General features: G+C 46.1%; 1 protein-coding gene across 1 annotated transcript in view; it reads left to right on the top strand.

Annotated features, from left to right (window-relative positions):
- The window catches only part of CREBBP (CREB binding protein), a 121987-nt gene that overhangs the window by 53611 nt on the left and 48661 nt on the right, over positions 1-19715 (top strand). Inside the window, exons 3-4 of the mRNA XM_069570662.1 lie at positions 1330-1506; positions 19389-19629. Coding sequence (XP_069426763.1) covers positions 1330-1506; positions 19389-19629 — 418 coding nt within the window. The remainder of the gene's footprint in view (positions 1-1329; positions 1507-19388; positions 19630-19715) is intronic.

Here is a 19715-nt window from a genome sequence, read left to right as displayed (position 1 = left end):
AAGTTAGCCTGTGTGAACGGGCTGGTGCTGCAGTCACCACGTGAGGTTGGTGGAGAGAACTGAGCTGTGATTTCTTGGATGGAAACTTTCCCCTAGGGAAGGGGGTGTGGTCTTCTCTTCGGGGGACTCCTGCCTCCCCGTTGCTAAACCTCAGATGCACCAGGACCCCAGAAAAGTAGAACAGGCAGTAGGGAGCAGATGGGCTGTTGCAGCTTCGTGAGAGAGCGAAGACGGGCAGGCTAGAAAAGCCCGTCTCTCAGTAACGCGTCTCTGCTGCTGCTTCTCCAGGGGGGGCAGCTGAGCAGCAGGGCCTCCCCGTGGCCACTCACGCATGTGGAGGTTGGAGCTGAGGGGTCCTGGTTGTGGCCTCTTGACTGCAGGGGACCCCCCGAGGGGGTTGCTGACCCCCTCCCTGAGGCATAGGTGGAATCTATCCTCCCCACTCTTGGCTTTGTCTACTATTTAGATTATTTTATTTCACTGCCAGTGCAGGAGACACAGGTTTGATCCCTGGATCGGGAAGATCCCCTGGAGAAGGGAATGGCTACCCACTCCACTATTCTTACCTGGGAAGCCCCATGGACAGAGGAGGCTGGCGCGCTACAGTCCTTGGGATTGCAAAGAATTGGACATGGCTTACCGGCTAATAAGACTTTATAATGGAAAACTCCAAATAGGTACAATATTAGAAGGGCTAGTATAACAACCCCCCGCACCTGTCCCTGGGTGAGGAGTCACCAGCATTTGTCCAGTCACTCTCTAGGACCACTGCCTCTTGCTTCACAAGGTTATTTTAAAGCAAACCCCAGACATTATATCGTTTCTTTGTCAGTATTTCCACTGTGCATTTTGAACTGATGGAAACTTAAATCTGATTGAGGGAGGTGGTAGCTGAAAGAAGCTACCTACAGAGTGGTTAAGGATTAAGCTGAAGGAGCTCCCCTCTGTCAGTGACTCGAAAAGGTTTTGTTTCCGCATGATCTTCTGACTGTCGGTGCCTCAGTCAGCTGGGGGCACGGAGGGGGGTCAGGCTTAGGGTGAGGGTGGAGGAGCACGGGCTCGGGGGGGTGCTTAGGAGGAGGGGGCAGACGGGATGCTGGGAGCGGCTTTGCTTGTCTTCTGTCTTTAGTCTGTAGCCTTTTGAGCAAGTTGCTCTGTTCATAATGCTAACTGTGAACCTTGAGAATGCACCTTTAATTTATAATTGAAATGAAGGTTCAAAAGGGAAGTAATGATTTTTGCTTCAGTGGGTCACAGTGAACGTTTCTGAGACCCTTCCTTTCATAAGTGGTCGTGTCAGGACGGCTGATGTTGCTCTTTCTGTTTCAGATGGGAATGACTGGTAACACAAGTCCATTTGGACAAGCCTTTAGTCAAACTGGAGGGCAGCAGATGGGAGCCCCTGGAGTGAACCCCCAGCTGCCGAGCAAGCAGAGCATGGTCAACAGCTTGCCTCCCTTTGCCGCAGACATCAAGAACGCTTCAGTCACCAACGTGCCAAACATGGTGAGTCGCCCTTGGTCTCAGACTGTGGATCTCCAGTGGGCGCTCGGTGTGTGGATTCTTATCGTGCGACAGTGAAGATCTGAAGCTAGAAGTGTGTTGTGGGTGATAGGAGAGTAGCACGTATTTCCTGTGTGTGTGCTGTCTCCGTGAGTTTAAGTTTCTATGATGAGCTGCCCGTAAGGGGCTAGTAAAGATGATTCAGCTAGTCCCCCATGCTCCCTACCAGGAGGGAGGGGTTCATGAGTCACTTCGACTTTCCTCCAGAGTCACCCTCTGATTCAATAGGAGAGCTGAGAGAATGGGGGACATGGGCTTTTTTGGCTTTTTTACTCTTCCTGTCTGTCAGAGGTTGAGGCTGTCAGTAGAAGCCCATCAATTTGTGTCACAGTCAAATGAAGGACATTTATCTCAGAGAACTGTGCCTTGTCTTGAGACGTGTGTGTGCTGTCTGACTTGACAGATGGCTTCACGTGTCTTCATTCTCCCTGAGATTTCCTTCGTATAAAATAGAAACTGTCCTTGTAACTCTCGATCTCACTAACCCAGGGATCAGTGGGAAACAGCTCCTTTGTGCTGCAAGATGGAATCGCTTGAGGTCCAGCCACTCAGGGGAAGTGTGTTCTTCTGTCAGACCTTACTGTGCATACGTGGCCGCTGCGCCTCTGATGTGCCTTTGCTGCGGGGTCAGGGCCTGCAGCAGCCACTCTCCCTTTCCTGGGCCAGCCCCGGGGCTGCCAGCCACGCAGCTGTGCGGAGCCATCTGGGCTGACTCAGAAGAAAGCTGGCGGTTATATTCAGAAAAGGTGGTTCTTTGTCTTCTGATTTTTTAAAACCTGTAATTTGAAGTATTTGTCGTGAAGATACCCCAGAGAATTCCTCTATCACTATCACCTGCTTCCCTGGATGTTAGCATCTTCTGTAACTTGGGACAATTTGCCAGAACTAAGTCCTTACAGTACTTAGGAGTCTGGAGGTTGTTGGAAGCAGAAAGAGCTAGGTCTCTTTCTCTTTTTGATAAAAGTCAGGAAGTGGAGTGATACTGAGGTGTCCTGATCAGGTTTGCTCTGTTTGCCACATTCTCATATCTTAAAACAAGAGAGAGGAAGAGTGATGAGGCTTGTCCTCAAGCTGCTCCGAGTTCTGACCGCTTCTTCTTGTCGGCATCTGTGTGACTCTCCTGGGTCTGCTTCTCTCCCTCCAGTAACTGTGTGTGGCCAGGATCGCTCTGTTCGCAGCCAGGCAGATCCAGAACTTAAGGCAAAGCCCACTGCTTCTTCCACGCCCCCACCCCCACCCCCCAGCCCCGCTCTCCCTGGCCTTGCCTCCCGCAGTCCTCACTGGGGGACAGTCGTGTGGACTTCAGTGCTGCTGATTGTCCCCTGGGTTTGCTCAGGAACCTGGAGCACATTTTGGCTTCGGGAGTAAAAGCGTTAGCTTTTCACAGACATCCTGTGTTTTTTGTCTGGGAAACTGTGACCCAACTTTTTCCTCCCTTTCTTCTTTAAAATTTTCTCCAGCCCCACTTTTTCACCCTCTGTCCTTCACGCACAGTCTCGTGGCAGAAACCCTTCCCTGTGGTCCTCTGCCCAGCTCTGCTGCTCCAGGGACTGAATTCCCGGGACTGGTGCGCTGATCAAGGGCAGGGTCAGACCAGACAGGAAAGAAGCTTCTCTCTCCACCTGAGCATGGCCTGGAGCTCTGGGCTGTGGAAGGGCTTCTGTCTGCTGGCACTTCAGAGGTTTCTCAGTTGCGCGGGCCGTGCTGTATGTTGTGGGATACTTAGCAGGATCCCTGGCCTTCACCACTCAGTGCTCCCAGCCCTCCCCCGTTCCCTTCCTTTCCCTGCCTAACCCCCACCACCCCCAGCCAGCCCCAGTTGAAAGCCCCTGCCCTGGAGAACAGTTAGGGGAGGCAGTAGTGATAAAATCTCATCCTTCTGGCTGTGAAGCGAACAAATGAGACCAGCTCTTCCCCCGACCCCACCCCCCTCCTTGGGCCCCTCTGGACAGCATGGTGAACTGGGGCAGCGCCTTGGTCTGTGCCAGCCTAGCCACTGCTTTCCCATGGGGACCTGGGTGGACCCGGGAAGTGATGCACAGCTGTTGTCTTCGGAGTAAGGTCCTCAGACGTTCATCCATGAGGCACCAGAGCTTTGCCAGCATGTATGTCTGAAGCCTCGGCCTTCGCGTTGTTGGGTGCGCACAGGTGCTGGCAGGGACCGTCAGAGGAGCAGGGCGCGAGGGCGTGTCACTTGCCTGATATCCAAGTGCTTTCTCATCGTGTGTTCTACGTTACTCTTTCACAGCCTCTTGAAAGACATCATTCACCTCCCATTGTTCAGATGAGGAGGCTGAGGGTTTGACTGAGTTTATTCAGGGCTTGTAGCCTGTTGTCTGCAAGGCCCAGAACTCTTTCAGTGGTCCTAGCCCTCATGTTTTAGGGGCTCTGAGCTCTTTGGGGGTGTTTATATCACTTACATCTGTTCCTCAAAACATATTTGGTGGTCTTCCTTGAACTTTCTAAATTGTATCCGGCCTGTTGGAGCTCAGAGATTGTTGTCTGCAGGAAGGAAGCAGTTACCAAAGACTTAGGTCTCTTTAGTTTAAAAAAAAAAATAGAAAAATTTGCACCTTGAATGTACTTGTGGTTTTTGTCATGCTTTGGAGTGACCTTGTAAAACCCAGCGAGGCTCTGTGTGCCGCCTGGGTGAGTTCGGGCCTGTGACTCCAGCTCACCCGGTGCCTTGGCTGAGCTCTCTGTGGAGCCATTGAGGCACTTGGTCTTTGGCCAAGGGGCTCGTGCCTGTCTTCTCTCCATCACTGGGGGTGCAGAGGAAGCCAGGGGTGCGGACAGTCTTTCAATTTGCTGCTTTTGTTGAGCACCTTTTCTGAGCCCAGGTGTATCTGGAATGTGGCTGTGAGTGATGTAGAGCTCACCCCCATGGAATTGCAGGGGTGGGGGGCAGCGGTGGTGATGGAAAACAAATAATCAAAGACAGACTGCCCAAGCAGGTCTGAGTAGCACACAGAGGTTGAGGTTGACACGGGGACCTCCTTAGGTGGAACCATCAGAGAGAGAGCTGCACCAAGAATTGGGTTTAAGGGCAAGTTCGGGAGGGTGAGCAGAAGCCATGGAGACCCCAGGGCTCTGGAAGAGCATGGCTTGTATGGGAGCCAGCGGAAGTCCAGGGAAGGATGAGGGGGAAGTGGTGTGAGGTGAGTACTGGGGGCTCAGCCGGAGCCATCTCAGGGAGGCTGTGGGTGGCAATGGCCGCTGCAGTGGTCCAGGCTAGAAGAGACAGGTCACAGTAGGGACAGGGGAGCAGACAAGAGTCTCCACTAGAGTGGGGTCACCAGGAGAGATGACTTGGTGGGTGGTAGGGCCATCTACAGAGCTAGCAGAGGAGCAGGCTGGGGAGAGGGTGACAACGGAGAGGGCACTCACAGTTCCGCTGTAAACCTGCTCCTCTTGAGATGCTTGTGAGATGTCCAGGTGAAGAGGCCAGGCAGGTGGACGGACATCCAAGTAGGGTGGCCACTGTCCAGGGGGGCTGGTGATGTCCCTGAGGGTGGGAGAGGAGACTGAGAGGGGATGGTGACTGTTGGGGTGGTGAGTGAGGTGAGGGCCGAAGATCGCCAGGGGAGTGTGCAGGTAGATGTGTGGGTGGTCACGGAGCGTGTGGGCTGTGCGGCCCGTAGTCATGGAAACCTGTGGCTCGCCACGCTCTGAGGTCTCCCTCTGGGATGTGCTGCCTGGAACTCCAAAGGGCGCAGAGCTCCCATTGCAGATGGGGTCCTTGTTGAGGGCATCCATAATCCCCAGGACAGCATTCAAGAGCAAATGCCACATCTCCCTAAATTTTCACATGGATTTCATTGCAGCTCTGTCTTTCGGCCATTTTATTTGTAATTTCTTAACTTTCTACAGATTTTTGAAGTTGTTAGAATTTTTACCATATTATTACACTGTATTTCATGATTTTAAGATCCACTCCTCCACCCCCCCAACCCCGCCACATTGTAGCATCTTTGAAATCAGGATGTTTTTTAAAAATAGTCAAGTTTTAGGTCTAATAAGACTCAGTATGTATGCTATTATTTATAATGTGAATTAATAAGAGTTACAACTATAAAATATATGTGTTCACTATCCAGTTTTCTAGGATTGTTCACATGGATGTAAGAATTTCAAAATAATATAAATTTTACTGATGAAGAAGAGTGATTTTGGTGAGGGCATGGGTTGGATTGTCTTTCTGTAGCCTGGCTTGAAGGTCCACATGGGCCGTCTCAAAGGAGAGGTTTGTCCGGGCCGAGCGGAGTTGTCCCAGGGCAGTCCTCTGGAAGCGGGGGCCACCTGACCCCTCAGTGACATTGCCCTTCTTGCCATTTTCACCTGAAACGGTCATAACAGAGCATGGGAGCGTTAGCAGGAAGGGGGCGGAATTCGGGTATCAGCTGGAACCGGATTGTCCATTCTGCTGTTTGCTGACCTGTGGGGTGTGGGGTTGTTTTGAAGGGGCCCCGTTTCAGGTGGGGCACCCCTGGGTGTATCTCACCTGAGAAGGTTTGGTGACCAGAGGGCCCCCACCGTCAGTTTCTCTCTGGAGTCTGCTGTGGGCGCCCCACTGTGGTCTCCCACAGGGTTATTTCTAACAGGAAGTTCATGTGTGTTGGGGTTTTTTGTTGTTGTTTTGAGAAAAACTAAGAACTATATTATGGAGGATTTGCCATTCCGAACTTGTGGTGGAGGAGGGACTTCCCTGGTCGCCCAATGGCTGACTCTGTTCCTGCTGCAGGGGCCCCGGGTTCAGTCCCCATCAGGGAACTAGATCCCACATGTGGCAACAAAGACTGAAGACTTCGTGTCACACAACTAAGACCTGGCACAACCAAATAAATTAATTGATTTTAAAGACAGAGTTGTAGTGAAGGAAAATAATCAGGAGTGCTGCTCATTTAACACATTATTGCTTGGGGGATTTTTACAGAAACTCACACCTGTGGTCAGCAATTTGTTACGTAAGTGAATGTTGAAATGTCTCTGGTCAATAAAGTTCAGATAACAAAAAACGAATTAATACATCTCTGGTCAGGTAAGTTGTTAAAATTGCTCACAAAAGGAAAAATAAAGTAGCTCATGGGAGTGGTGGTAGCTCTTGTGTCAGAGAATTGGAACCTGAAGGCTCTGGACAGGCCCCCCAGGCAGCTGCTGGTTCAGGTCTCTGAAGTGGGGGAGGGTGACTGAGCAGGCCGCTCTGTGCGGAGGAGGGTCCGGCTGGAGTGAGCTGGGGGCAGCGCCGCTGGCAGCTCGTGGTGACGCGCCATCAGCTCTGGCCCTTCCGGACAAGCTGTGTGTCTTGGAGTTGGTTCTGTCTGCCTCACAGTGAGTCAGCGGACCCACTGCATCAGAGTGACTGGCCACTGGGCTGCCCTATGTCCTCCTAGTTCGGAATCTCTTAGAGGACGGGGGAGGAATCTTTTTGTCTCTCACTGTTATTGGTGAGACTTTTCACTTTTGCCTTTCTCAGTGTTCCAGTGTGTGCTGCCTACTTCCCTCTAAGACGGTTCAGGATAATTGCCGAGTAGATGGACCTGGTCTTCCTCTTGTGGTGGGACTGCGCTCCTCCGGTGACTCTGGTGTAGATTAGGCTTCCAGAGACTCTGTCCCCTGCAGCGTCAGGGACCTACTGCCCAGATGCCCACTGGGGAGTGGCCTGCTTTGTTAGTCTTTGTGTCCACTTCAGCACTTCGGAAACCTTCACTCTCCCCCTCCCTCTTTTTATCTTATTTTCTCATCATTTTCCATCTTCCATATCCAGTTTCCAATCACTGAGGAATCGAGACTTGAACTGATTGAGCTTCATGAACCCAAGTGTCTCTCCCTGTTGTCGTCTTTGGCTCATCCTAGTTTTCGCTGCCCTTTAAATGCACGCGTGTGTAAAGCATTGTCCGTAGTTCCTTGTCCTTCACACGCAAGGGTCTAAAATCACTGGCACTCTGGTGTTTCCCTCCACCCTAGGCCTAGGGAGAGAGCTTCCAGCACTCTCATCCTTCACTGGAATGACAAGTGAGTAGTCTCATCAGCTCTTCACTGTGAGAGCAGTTTCTGTTGAGAATCACTCTGTGGCCGTGAATTATGCCTCAGTAATTGAACTGGAATACAAGGGGCAGTGTTGGGAAGTAAGTGCTTGCCTCTCACTATTAGTCCTCCAAGTGTTCTTGTAATTTTAGGCATTTACCTTTCTTATTCTCATCGCCTCCACCTGTAACTTGAAGATGAGAAGATGAGTTTATGGGCCTTTGGAGAATAATTTTTCATCTAAAATTCTTACCAGCACCTATATAAATCCTTTCTACTATTTAAACTCATCCTCTTTTGTTTTGGCAATAAATATTAGCCTGGGAAACATAGTCCAAGTCCAAAATATGATATGTTGCAAATATAAAAAAAGCTGTAAATTGAGAAGTAATTTATGGTATTCTTTGATAGTAGAGACCAGCTGTATTGGTTGTACTGGTATTGGAAGTACTCAATCAGGATCATTTAACTGGGTTTCCCTGGTGGTCCAGTGGTCGGAACCTGCCTGCCACTGCAGGGGACACAGGTTTGATCCCTGGTTTGGGAAGAGACCACATGCTGTGGAGCCCCTACGCCCCTGTGCCACAGCTGCCGAGCCTGTGCGCTTAGAGCCGCAATAGGAGAAGCCGCTGCAGTGAGAAGCTCCCACACTGCAGCTAGAGAGTAGCCCCAGCTCTCCACACCAGAGGAAGCCTGCATGCAGCCACAAAGACCCGGTGGAGCTAAAAAAAAAATCACTTAACTTCTTCCCAAGACTAGTTTCCATTAACCATGTCTTTTCTAGAGCCTAATTAGCATAGCCTTTTCTTCAGTGAAGCTTTCTAGGTAAAACAGCATAAATTATCTCCAGAGACATTCAGGTCTTTGACTTCATGTAGAGACTTAGTAGGCAGGTTCTTCGTGTCTAAACAAGTTGTGCCCAGTACACACACTAGTGTCAGAATTTCTGCCTGCCCGGTAGCAGCAAATACAGGGACTGTACCAGGCGTTTTGGAAAATGAAGTGACTGTTTTAGGAAGAACTCAGTAGATACCTTAAATGATTATACCTATATATAAAATTTTTTTTAATTTAATATTTTTTGAAGAGGTAGAACTCAGTAGGCAGCACATTTAATGGGTCTGGAAGGAGACAGTCGCAGCTACCAAAGATGTGAGCGCAGTGTCTGAAGAGTCACAGCTGTCTTGGTGTGGCCCCAACTTCCCAAACTTCTTACCTTTTCCACAATTATCTGAAATGGTGCTTAGGCTTAAGCCACCAAAAGCTAATTTGTCTGTCAAATGATTAATTTGCCAAGTTATCAAAAACTTACTGTAATAAATTCTTGAAGAATATGTTCATATAGATGGGTGGTCAAGAAGATGATTCCTTGAAAGTTGTGCGTGCTGAGTCGATTCAGCCATGTCTGCTTCTTTGCAGCCTTATGGGCCGTAGCCCCCCAGGCTCCTCTGTCCACGGGGTTCTCCAGGCAAGAACTGGATTGGGCTTCTGTGCCCTCCTCCAGGGGCTCTTCCCAGCCCAGGGATCGAACCCCCATCCCTTGTGTCTACCTGCACTGGCAGGCAGATTCTTTACCCCTTGAGCCACCTGGGAAGCCAGTTGTTAGTAGATGGGTAATTCTCGTGGACTGGTTGTACAGTAACGGGGCCTGATGCCCGTAAGACCTCGTAAGTCAGTTGAGACGTGTGGATCTGGTTGGCCTGTCCCCTTGGCTGTTGGAGTAGATCCAGCAGCTTTTACCCTCGAGGTTTCTTTGCACAGGTGTACTTGACCATGCAGCCCCCGAGACAGATCGACTCTCCAGGTGGACAGGAGTGACGCTGGGGCAGGGCAGAGAGTGGGTCTGTCCAGTTGCCTGTCCTGTGCTCTCTCGCCCATGAGTTTTCTTTCTTGAATTAGCCGTTTTTTCCACTGTGAAATCAGTGTTTCTGATTTGGAAGATTGCTTAGAAGTCATTCTGGTCCACCTTGATCATTTTTAGTTGTTTCTTTATTGAATTTAAATCTTAAATTGTTAGGTAATCTTATTTTTAAAAAATCAGCAGACACCAAACAAAAAGAAGACACAGAAACATTATTCTATCTAAATAACTGTTCTGTTTCTTACCAGTTGATCTTTATCATCTCAGGTGATTATCGCTTCTTCCTGGTTTGATAGCAGAGTACATTTAATGAGCATTTTCTCTATTTTATGACTGCAGAGCTTTGTGTAACCAGCTGTTCTAGGGTCCTTCTGGGGGAATCAGAACAAGCAGACATTGCAGAACAACCCTTTGTCCCACCTGGGGTTCGCTTCGGTGTCATTTCCTGACTTTTAAGAGGAGACTGGGGAGAAGTAAAGTTTCCAGGTGGGTCAGGGGAGGATGTCAGAGAAGTAGGGGTCTGGACTGCATTCGTTATGTGGAAGGTCTGGGCCAGGCTGATCTGAACGGTTGTCTGTGGGAACCCAGCCTTGCAGATGGGGGGCGGTGGTCATGTGGTCAAAGGAAGCACTTTCGTTCACTGTTCTGACTTGTCACTTTCTGCTTCTTACTGTTTGCAGAGTCCTTTGCAGACATTGTAATCTATTTTTGGATACGTCATGGAAAATAACTTCTTTTTCTAGAAAGAATCCAGGATAAACTTTATACATACTCCTTGTGCACATCTGTGATTCTGTTCTTAGGATAAAGGGCATTTTAAAAAAATGAGGTTGGTGCTGATTACTCAGACCCATGTAGCAATGACAGATCTAGTAAAATACAGCAAGCTCCTTTACAATTAAGAAATACACCAGAATAAACGTAAAATGTTTGCCTTTCACGGCCGTTTAATGGACAGGGGTTTAAATAACGGTTGAGTTATGATGCCAGCAAGATATATGCAAAGAACAAAAGATCTAGCAATGAGATGGGGTGAGTGGGCTGTGCTCTCCACAGCCCTTGGGTTGTACACTTTATGTTCACCTGCTGTTACTCATGGTTCAGAATGTTGACAGGCAGGGGGTCGTGATGGCAGCACTGTGACTCCTGTTCCCCAGTAACCTTCCCCTTCCACCGTTAGGAGTTGCATGTGAGCTGATGGGAGTTACCAAAATGTCTTGCATGAATTGTAAAGCTTGTGATGGATACTGTTGTATTGCCTTCCAACAAAAGCCAGGAAGCAGGTCACTAGTACCCCGTGATGCTCCCAAGGCTGGGGGTTATCATTCGGTCCTTTGACAGGAGGCGATAGTGCCCAGTTATTGTGGTCTGCATTTCTTGATCACTGGTAAGAAGGAAAGTACGTGTGTTTAGTATGTTTTTGTTTCTCAAGTTGTTTAGTTCCTGTCCTTGGCCAGTTTTTCTTTTTTAAAAAACTTAATTTATTTATTTTAGTTGGGGCCTAATTACTTCACAGGATTGTGGTGGTTTTTGCCATACACCGACATGAATCAGCAGCAGGTGTGTGTGTCCCCCACCCAAAGCCCCCTCCCACCTCCCTCAGTTTTTCTGCTACATTCTCTTCAAATGCTTTATGAGGCAAGGTGGGCAGCCGTCTGACAAGGCGAGCGCAGAAGAGTAAGGAGGTGGGAACTCCCCCCGGCCCACCAGCGCCCATGCGGCTGCACAGGCCTGCGTTAGGCCTCCCTGGGCCGGGGGTGGGCATTAAGTGAGCTGCTGCTTGTTGGGCACCCAGCACCGAGTCCTTGAGAAGTGGAGACTGGAGGACTGACGCCGCCACTGTCTGCTTTGGCTCGTGTGTGTCACGTGGTTCGCCTAGCTTGTTGGTCGCTGTTACAGCGGCCTGGCCCAGGCACACTCACGGTGCTCATGACTGCCGCAGCATGAGAATCACCTGTGAGTGTCTCTCCTAAATGTTTCTTTTTATTGTGACTGTAAAGTGCATCCGTGTTCATTTTGGAAAACCTTTAAGAAGTATAAAGCTGTTGTAAGGAAGCCTCCTCTGTGGAACTTGAATACAAACGCCTCTGCCCCCACCGCCCCTCCAACCCCCATCTTGTGAACCGTAGTCTCTGGGAGGCATGAGTGGGGAATCTGTACTTGAAGAGGTTATACTGGGGACTAGTTCGGAACCACTGCTTTATATATTTTTATGGAGGCCTGTACCACTTTGTAGGACTGTTACAGTTTTTTTTTAATATTTAATTGTTCATTGTTTTCTACTGATTCTTCTGATTTTCCTCCCAAAGTGGGATTTTTTTTCTTGTTTGTTATAAAAATAGTAGACATTTCTTGTAAAATATTCAAACAATGCATGAAGTTGATAAGGAAAAGCTGAATGACTTTACGGTACTATTTTAATAGCTTTCTTCTGTAGCCTGATATGTTCCATTTAACTTCACTGGCAGCGTGAGGGTCTGCGTTATTTCTGGGGTCTGTGTGTGTGTTGTGGCTGTGCTGGGTCTCCATTGCTGTGCGGGCTTTCTCTGGTTGCAGCAGGCAGCTGGGTCTCCGTTGCTGTGCGGGCTTTCTCTGGTTGCTGCAGGCAGGTGCTGCTCTCTGGTCGTGGCGTGTGGGCTTCTAAGTGCAGCGGCTTCCCTTGTTGCAGATCACGGGCTCTCGGGCAAGCGGGCTCAGTAGTTGTGGGGCATGGGCCTAGTTGCCCCAGATAACAGTGATTCTATCTCACAATGCTTGGTGGGTCAAGGATTTGGTTGGGGCTTGGCTCCAGGCCTTTGTATTCCCTGTGGCTTTGACTAGGCTGTCCTCAGGTCCCCCTTACTTTTCATGCCTGCATCTGATTTCATGAGGTCTGTAGCCATAATTTTTCTTAACTGGTCTGTCTTTTCTAGACATTTAGGGAAATTTCCAGTATTCGGTAATTTAATCAAATTGTCTGTCTTTGTACACAGATTTTAGCACAGTAGTCTGGCTACTTCCCTAAAAATAAATTGTAAGATGTAGAACCACTGGATCAAAAGGAATGGACATTTTTCATCTTTTTATCGTGGTCATATTGATAAGTGAAAGATGCTTCTTCGTTCTAATTTCATTTCTTTGATAATTCGTGAGATAGAAGTCATTTTAAAACAGCTCTATTGAGATACGATTGCTCTCCCGTGCAGTTCCTTCTTTAAAGCACACAGTTCAGTGGCATTTAGTGTTTTGTGCCGCCATCACCAACCATGTTCAAATTTAGGACATTTTCTTGTTTCAAAAAGAGAGTCTGTACCGTTAGCAAGTTCCTCCCATTTCCCTGAGATCTTCAGCCGGATGCAGCCACTGATCTCTTTTCTGCCCCTGTGGATCTTCCTGTTCTGGACATTTCATCGAAATGGAATTATACAGTATGTGGTTGGTTGTGACTGGTGTTTTCGCTTAGCACAATGTTTTTGAAGTTCATTCATGTTGTAGCATGTACTGTACTTCCTTTTTTGTGGTTGGGTTATATCCTTTTTTTGATATACCATGTTTTTCCAATTTCTACTGGATGCCCATTTAAGTTGGTTCCATTTTTTGGCTATTAGGAATCTTGCTGCTGCAAACATTAGTGGCCATGTGTTTGTGTGAACATATGTTTTCAGCTCTCTTGGGTGTATGCTTCAGAGAATTGCTGGTCCAGATGGTAACACCAGGTTTAACCTTTTGAGGAACTGCCAGAGTGGTTTCCCAAGTGGCTGCACCCGTTCACACACACTCCAGTAGAGTGAGAGAGAGAGCAGGTTCTTCTCCATCAGCACTTGTTACTGTCCGTTTTTAAACTGTAGCTATGAGGCAGGTGTAAAGCAGTACTTCACTGTGGTTCTGATGATAGTTAATGGTATCGAGTGCTTTTTCATGGGTTTCAAGTTTCAGTAAACATACCAGTTTTTTCATGCATTTCTCTGTATATCTTCTTTGGGAAAATGTCTCTTCGTATACTTTGTCCATTTAAAAAAATTAGGTTCCTTTTTTTTTTTTTAATCATTGAGTTTTAAGAGTACTTTGTTTTAGATATAAGCCCCTTATCACATCTGTGATTTGCAGATGTTTTTTCCCATTCTTTGGGTTGTCTTTCACTTTCCTGATGGTGTCTTTTGAAGCTTAACAGCTTTTAATTTTAATGCAGTCTAGTTTATTTTTTTCATTACCATGGTTTCTGCTTTTGGTTACATACCTAAGAATCTATGGCAAGATAGAGTCCTCCTTCATTTTTATCGTTTTCCAAAATATTCTTGGTTATTGCAAAAAATAAAGCTGCCTAAAATTATAAAGTACTTTTGGGGGAATTTGCAAATTTTGTTCTGTATGTTTAAATGGAGGTTCTTGTCTAAGCATTTTTCTTTTAATTCTCTTCTCCCGCCTGAACAGTGGGGACTGAGCTGGGAAGTTGGTAGAATCTTAAGGCTGCTTCTGACAGATTTTTGCAGAAGTTCATACAGCTCTTCCTTCTTGTTGAGTACCAGCCTCAGAGAGAAGGAAATTAAATTTGCCCCACGTTTGTAAGCACTTTGCAACCTGGACTAGCCTCATGCAAGCTGGTGGAGGTAATGGGGAAGGCTAACCCAGGGACACGAGACTTGTCTGCTTCATGTTGCTGGTGACTCAGCTTCATCCTCCAGTTTGTTTTTGAGATGTGTAAACAGTGTGTAGACTTACTAAATAGCTGCATGTAGATGGAGAATAGACCAAGACTTGAACGTGCTGTATTTCCACATGTTGAGGTTTCAACATACCATCAAATACAGTTCAAAATGTGTGATTGAGAACATCGCAGATGAGAAACAATGTGTTAATTTTTAATGACTTTAAAAGTCTTTTATAATTTAATCCTAAGATTGAGACTTTTTTTAACCAGGTTTTTATATGATACCTCTTACGTTTGTTTGTTTTGTGTGTAGTATTTCTGTATTTTAAGAAATACAGGAGGACGACTGCTTGATTCTTCTAGACGTCAGTATTGTGAGAAAGTAAAGGCAGGGGAGGGTAGCAGGAGACGAAGAACCTTAAAGACGGTAACCAGGTGGAGGGTGTGGGCCTGAAATGGGTCCTGATCTGTGCACAACAACTCTAAAAGACTGTTTGGAGACAAGTTGAGAAACTTGTGTATGGACTACATGTTAGAAGATATTAAAGAATCCTTCATTTGGTTAGATGTGATAATGGTATCTTTTCCTTTCTACTTTTCCACGTTTGAAATTGTTTTGTAAATGCAAAAGAGACCTAACCAGGTATCATCATACATTTCCCATATTCTTCTGTTCCTGTTGATTTTCGCTTGGACTTTGTAGTCCATGGAAATGAGCTGATCGATGCAGAATCATTTAACGTAGGTACTGAATGCTGCAGAGGGCATAGTCACAGGCTGTTTGTTTATTGGAGCCTTATTTTAAAGTGTCAGAAAAAAGAGGAGTGGCTACAGTGTATGCCCAGTCTTTGGAGTTTGGATAAATGAATGTACAGCCACATGTTCACTATACATCATGCTACAACTTGCTGGTACGGGGCAGAACCTAGAATAAATACCAGTTCAGTTCAGTTCAGTTCAGTTGCTCAGTTGTGTCCGACTGTTTGCGACCCCATGAATCGCAGCACGCCAGGCCTCCCTGTTCATCACGATCTCCTAGAGTTCACTCAGACTCACGTCCATCGAGTCCGTGATGCCATCCAGCCATCTCATCCTGGGTCGTCCCCTTCTCCTCCTGCCTCCAATCCCTCCCAGCATCAGAGTCTTTTCCAATGAGTCAACTCTTCGCATGAGGTGGCCAAAGTACTAGAGTTTCAGCTTTAGCATCATTCCTTCCAAAGAAATCCCAGGGCTGATCTCCTTCAGAATGGACTGGTTAGATCTCCTTGCAGTCCAAGGGACTCTCAAGAGTCTTCTCCAACACCACAGTTCAAGAGCATAAATTCTTCGGCGCTTAGCCTTCTTCACAGTCCAACTCTCACATCCGTACATGACCACAGGAAAAACCATAGCCTTGACTAGATGGATCTTAGTCAGCAAAGTAATGTCTCTGCTTTTGAATATGCTATCTAGGTTGGTCATAACTTTCCTTCCAAGGAGTAAGCGTCTTTTAATTTCATGGCTGCAATCACCATCTGCAGTGATTTTGGAGCCCAGAAAAATAAAGTCTGACACTGTTTCCACTGTTTCCCCATCTATTTGCCATGAAGTGATGGGACCGGATGCCATGATCTTTGTTTTCTGAATGTTGAGCTTTAAGCCAACTTTTTCACTCTCCTCTTTCACTTTCATCAAGAGGCTTTTTAGTTCCTCTTCACTCTCTGCCATAAGGGTGGTGTCATCTGCATATCTGAGGTTATTGATATTTCTCCCAGCAATCTTGATTCTAGCTTGTGTTTCTTCCAGCCCAGCGTTTCTCATGATGTACTCTGCATATGAGTTAAATAAGCAGGGTGACAATATACAGCCTTGACGTACTCCTTTTCCTATTTGGAACCAGTCTGTTGTTCCATGTCCAGTTCTAACTGTTGCTTCCTGACCTGCATACAGATTTCTCAAGAGGCAGGTCAAGTGGTCTGGTATTCCCATCCCTTTCAGAATTTTCCACAGTTTATTGTGATCCACACAGTCAAAGGCTTTGGCATAGTCAATAAAGCAGAAATAGATGTTTTTCTGGAACTCTCTTGCTTTTTCCATGATCCAGCAGATGTTAGCAATTTGATCTCTGGTTCCTCTGCCTTTTCTAAAACCAGCTTGAACATCAGGGAGTTCACGGTTCACGTATTGCTGAAGCCTGGCTCGGAGAATTTTGAGCATTACTTTACTAGCATGTAAGATGAGTGCAATTGTGCAGCAATTTGAGCATTCTTTGGCATTGCCTTTCTTTGGGATTGGAATGAAAACTGACCTTTTCCAGTCCTGTGGCCACTGCTGAGTTTTCCAAATTTATTGGCATATTGAGTGCAGCACTTTCACAGCATCATCTTTCAGGATTTGAAACAGCTCCACTGGAATTCCATCACCTCCACTAGCTTTGTTCGTAGTGATGCTTTCTAAGGCCCACTTGACTTCACTTTCCAAGATGTCTGGCTCTAGATTAGTGATCACAGCATCATGATTATCTGGGTCGTGAAGATGTTTTTTGTACAGTTCTTCCGTATATTCTTGCCACCTCTTCTTAATATCTTCTGCTTCTGTTAGGTCCATACCATTTCTGTCCTTTATCGAGCCCATCTTTGCATGAAATGTTCCCTTGGTATCTCTAATTTTCTTGAAGAGATCTCTAGATCTTCTTTGCATTGATCACTTAATAAGGCTTTCTTATCTCTTCTTGCTATTCTCTGGAACTCTGCATTCAGATGCTTATATCTTTCCTTTTCTCCTTTGCTTTTCACCTCTCTTCTTTTCACAGCTGTTTGAAATGCCTCCCCAGACAGCCATTTTGCTTTTTTGCATTTCTTTTCCATGGGGATGGTCTTCATCCCTGTCTCCTGTACAGTGTCATGAACCTCATTCCATAGTTCATCAGGCACTCTATCTATCAGATCTAGGCCCTTGAATCTATTTCTCACTTCCACTGTATAATCATAAGGGATTTGATTTAGGTCATACCTGAATGGTCTAGCGGTTTTCCCTACTTTCTTCAGTTTAAGTCTGAATTTGGCAATAAGGAATTCATGATCTGAGCCACAGTCAGCTCCTGGTCTTGTTGACTGTATAGAGCTTCTCCATCTTTGGCTGCAAAGAATATAATCAATCTGATTTCGGTGTTGACCATCTGATGATGTCCATGTGTAGACTTTTCTCTTGTGTTGTTGGAAGAGTTTTCTCTTGTGTTGCTATGACCAGTGCATTTTCTTGGCAAAACTGTATTAGTCTTTGCCCTGCTTCATTCCGCATTCCAAGGCCAAATTTGCCTGTTACTCCAGGTGTTTCTTGACTTCCTATTTTTGCATTCCAGTCCCCTATAATGAAAAGGACATCTTTTTTGGGTGTTAGTTCTGAAAGGTCTTGTAGGTCTTCATAAAACCGTTCAACTTCAGCTTCTTCAGCGTTACTGGTTGGGGCATAGACTTAAATAACTGTGATACTGAATGGTTTGCCTTGGAGACGAACAGAGATCATTCTGTCGTTTTTGAGATTGCATCCAACTACTGCATTTCGGACTCTTTTGTTGACCATGACGGCTACTCCATTTCTTCTGAGGGATTCCTGCCCGCAGTAGTAGATATAATGGTCATCTGAGTTAAATTCGCCCATTCCAGTCCATTTTAGTTCGCTGATTTCTAGAATGTCGACGTTCACCCTTGCCATCTCTTGTTTGACCACTTCCAGTTTGCCTTGATACATGGACCTGACATTCCAGGTTCCTATGCAATATTGCTCTTTACAGCATCGGACCTTGCTTCTATCACCAGTCACATCCACAAGTGGGTATTGTTTTTGCTTTGGCTCCATCCCTTCATTCTTTCTGGAGTTATTTCTCCACTGATCTCCAGTAGCATATTGGGCACCTAATGACCTGGGGAGTTCCTCTTTTGGTATCCTATCATTTTGCGTTTTCATACTGTTCATAGGATTCTCAAGGCAAGAATACTGAAGTGGCTTGCCATTCCCTTCTCCAGAATAAATACCAAGCCAAATTTATATAAATAAGACTATTGGTCATGGTTCATACATACAAAAACGACTGGGAGGAGAAAAACCTGTCTGTACTTCCGCAGTAGACTCCTGGCTCTCAGGATTGCAGGTGTTAAGTATTTCCTTAGTTCTTTTGCTTTCCACATTTTTATAATCGCGGAAATAGACATAAGGGAAAGAGGCTGTTTTCCCTCAGGCGTTAAGTGCTTCTCCACTCAGTACACTCAGCCTCTTGGCTTGAATTTTGCTTTTGTTTTCGTTCCTGGTTAGGGTTCTAGGAGTCGTGCTCTTGAGTGAAGCCAGGTAGCTTTTCTACATAGTTATTTTATGAGTTCTCATCAAGGTAAAGCCAAAACACAAAACACTCTTTTTGCAATGAACTTTGGTTCATAAAGAAATATGTTTTTACTTGGTGTTTTCCTAGTTGCAAATGTATATCATTTTGATTCTTCATTTGAAAAATCAGCTGTATTGTGCTTCGTGAGAGGCACTAGGTGTTGTAAAATAAAGTCAGAGGTGTGACTTAATCAGAGCAATAGATCAGAAAATCCCTGAAATATGGATTATATTGTTGCATGTTAGGAACATTACATTTCTCTTATTTCAAAGTTTCTTTAGTAAATTTCTGAAAAATATTGGTAGTTGGTAAAAAGTAAGAAGTTCTACAGGCCCCCTTTCCCGTGTTTGCAGTTAAGAGGTATGGCTGATCTGGCCTACTATTTTGAAAGGATGAAAGTAACTAAGCTCTATTTCTATATCTTTAGCAGATCATCAAATACCTAGAAAAAATATTGTCTGATGTCTGAGTAGAAATTTTAATGGAATGCAAAGCATTAGTGATTGTACAGGATGGTTGTAGTCAAGATAAATGCTGTCTTAATCTTTTAGAAGTAATGAATGCTGCAGGTATTGTCCTTCCGATCAGAAGACTAGAAATCTGCAGGGTGGCTTTGATTTCTCTGCTCCGTCAGATCTTCTCAGTGGGTTGGAATTGGTCAGGCCTTGGCGATCTTTTTATTAGGTTGAATCCTATGGAATTGCCAACGTTTGGTCATTTGGCTTAGAGAAACAATAGTTTCATATGGTTCAACCTAATATAACAGCTTTTCCTGCACTTGTATGTATTGTAGCGTGATAAATTGCCAGTGAATTAAAAGAACCTCACCAGCTGCATTCTCACTGTGGCCTAAACTATCACTCAGCTTTACCTTTAGTTTGAAAAAGTAGTTAATGAACATGAATTGGAACTCTGAACGCTTATTAAAATGTTTGTGTTAATTTGTTTTATTTTAGTCTCAGATGCAAACATCAGTGGGAATTGTACCCACACAGGCAATTGCAACGGGCCCCACTGCAGATCCTGAAAAACGCAAACTGATACAGCAGCAGCTGGTCCTACTGCTTCACGCTCATAAATGTCAGAGGCGAGAACAAGCCAATGGAGAGGTCCGGGCCTGCTCACTCCCACACTGTCGAACCATGAAAAACGTCTTGAATCACATGACGCACTGTCAGGCTGGGAAGGCTTGTCAAGGTAAGTGCTGTTTGCTCAGGTCCTGGTGGCAGAGCCAAGGGTGGACTTGTCTGGTATTCTCTGGCACCTCTCCTGTTGATAAGGTT

Source organism: Ovis canadensis, chromosome 24 (assembly GCF_042477335.2).
Source record: "Ovis canadensis isolate MfBH-ARS-UI-01 breed Bighorn chromosome 24, ARS-UI_OviCan_v2, whole genome shotgun sequence".
Lineage (NCBI taxonomy): Eukaryota > Metazoa > Chordata > Mammalia > Artiodactyla > Bovidae > Ovis > Ovis canadensis.
Note: the sequence above shows the minus strand (reverse complement) of the source record. Positions and strands in the feature narration are given on the sequence as shown.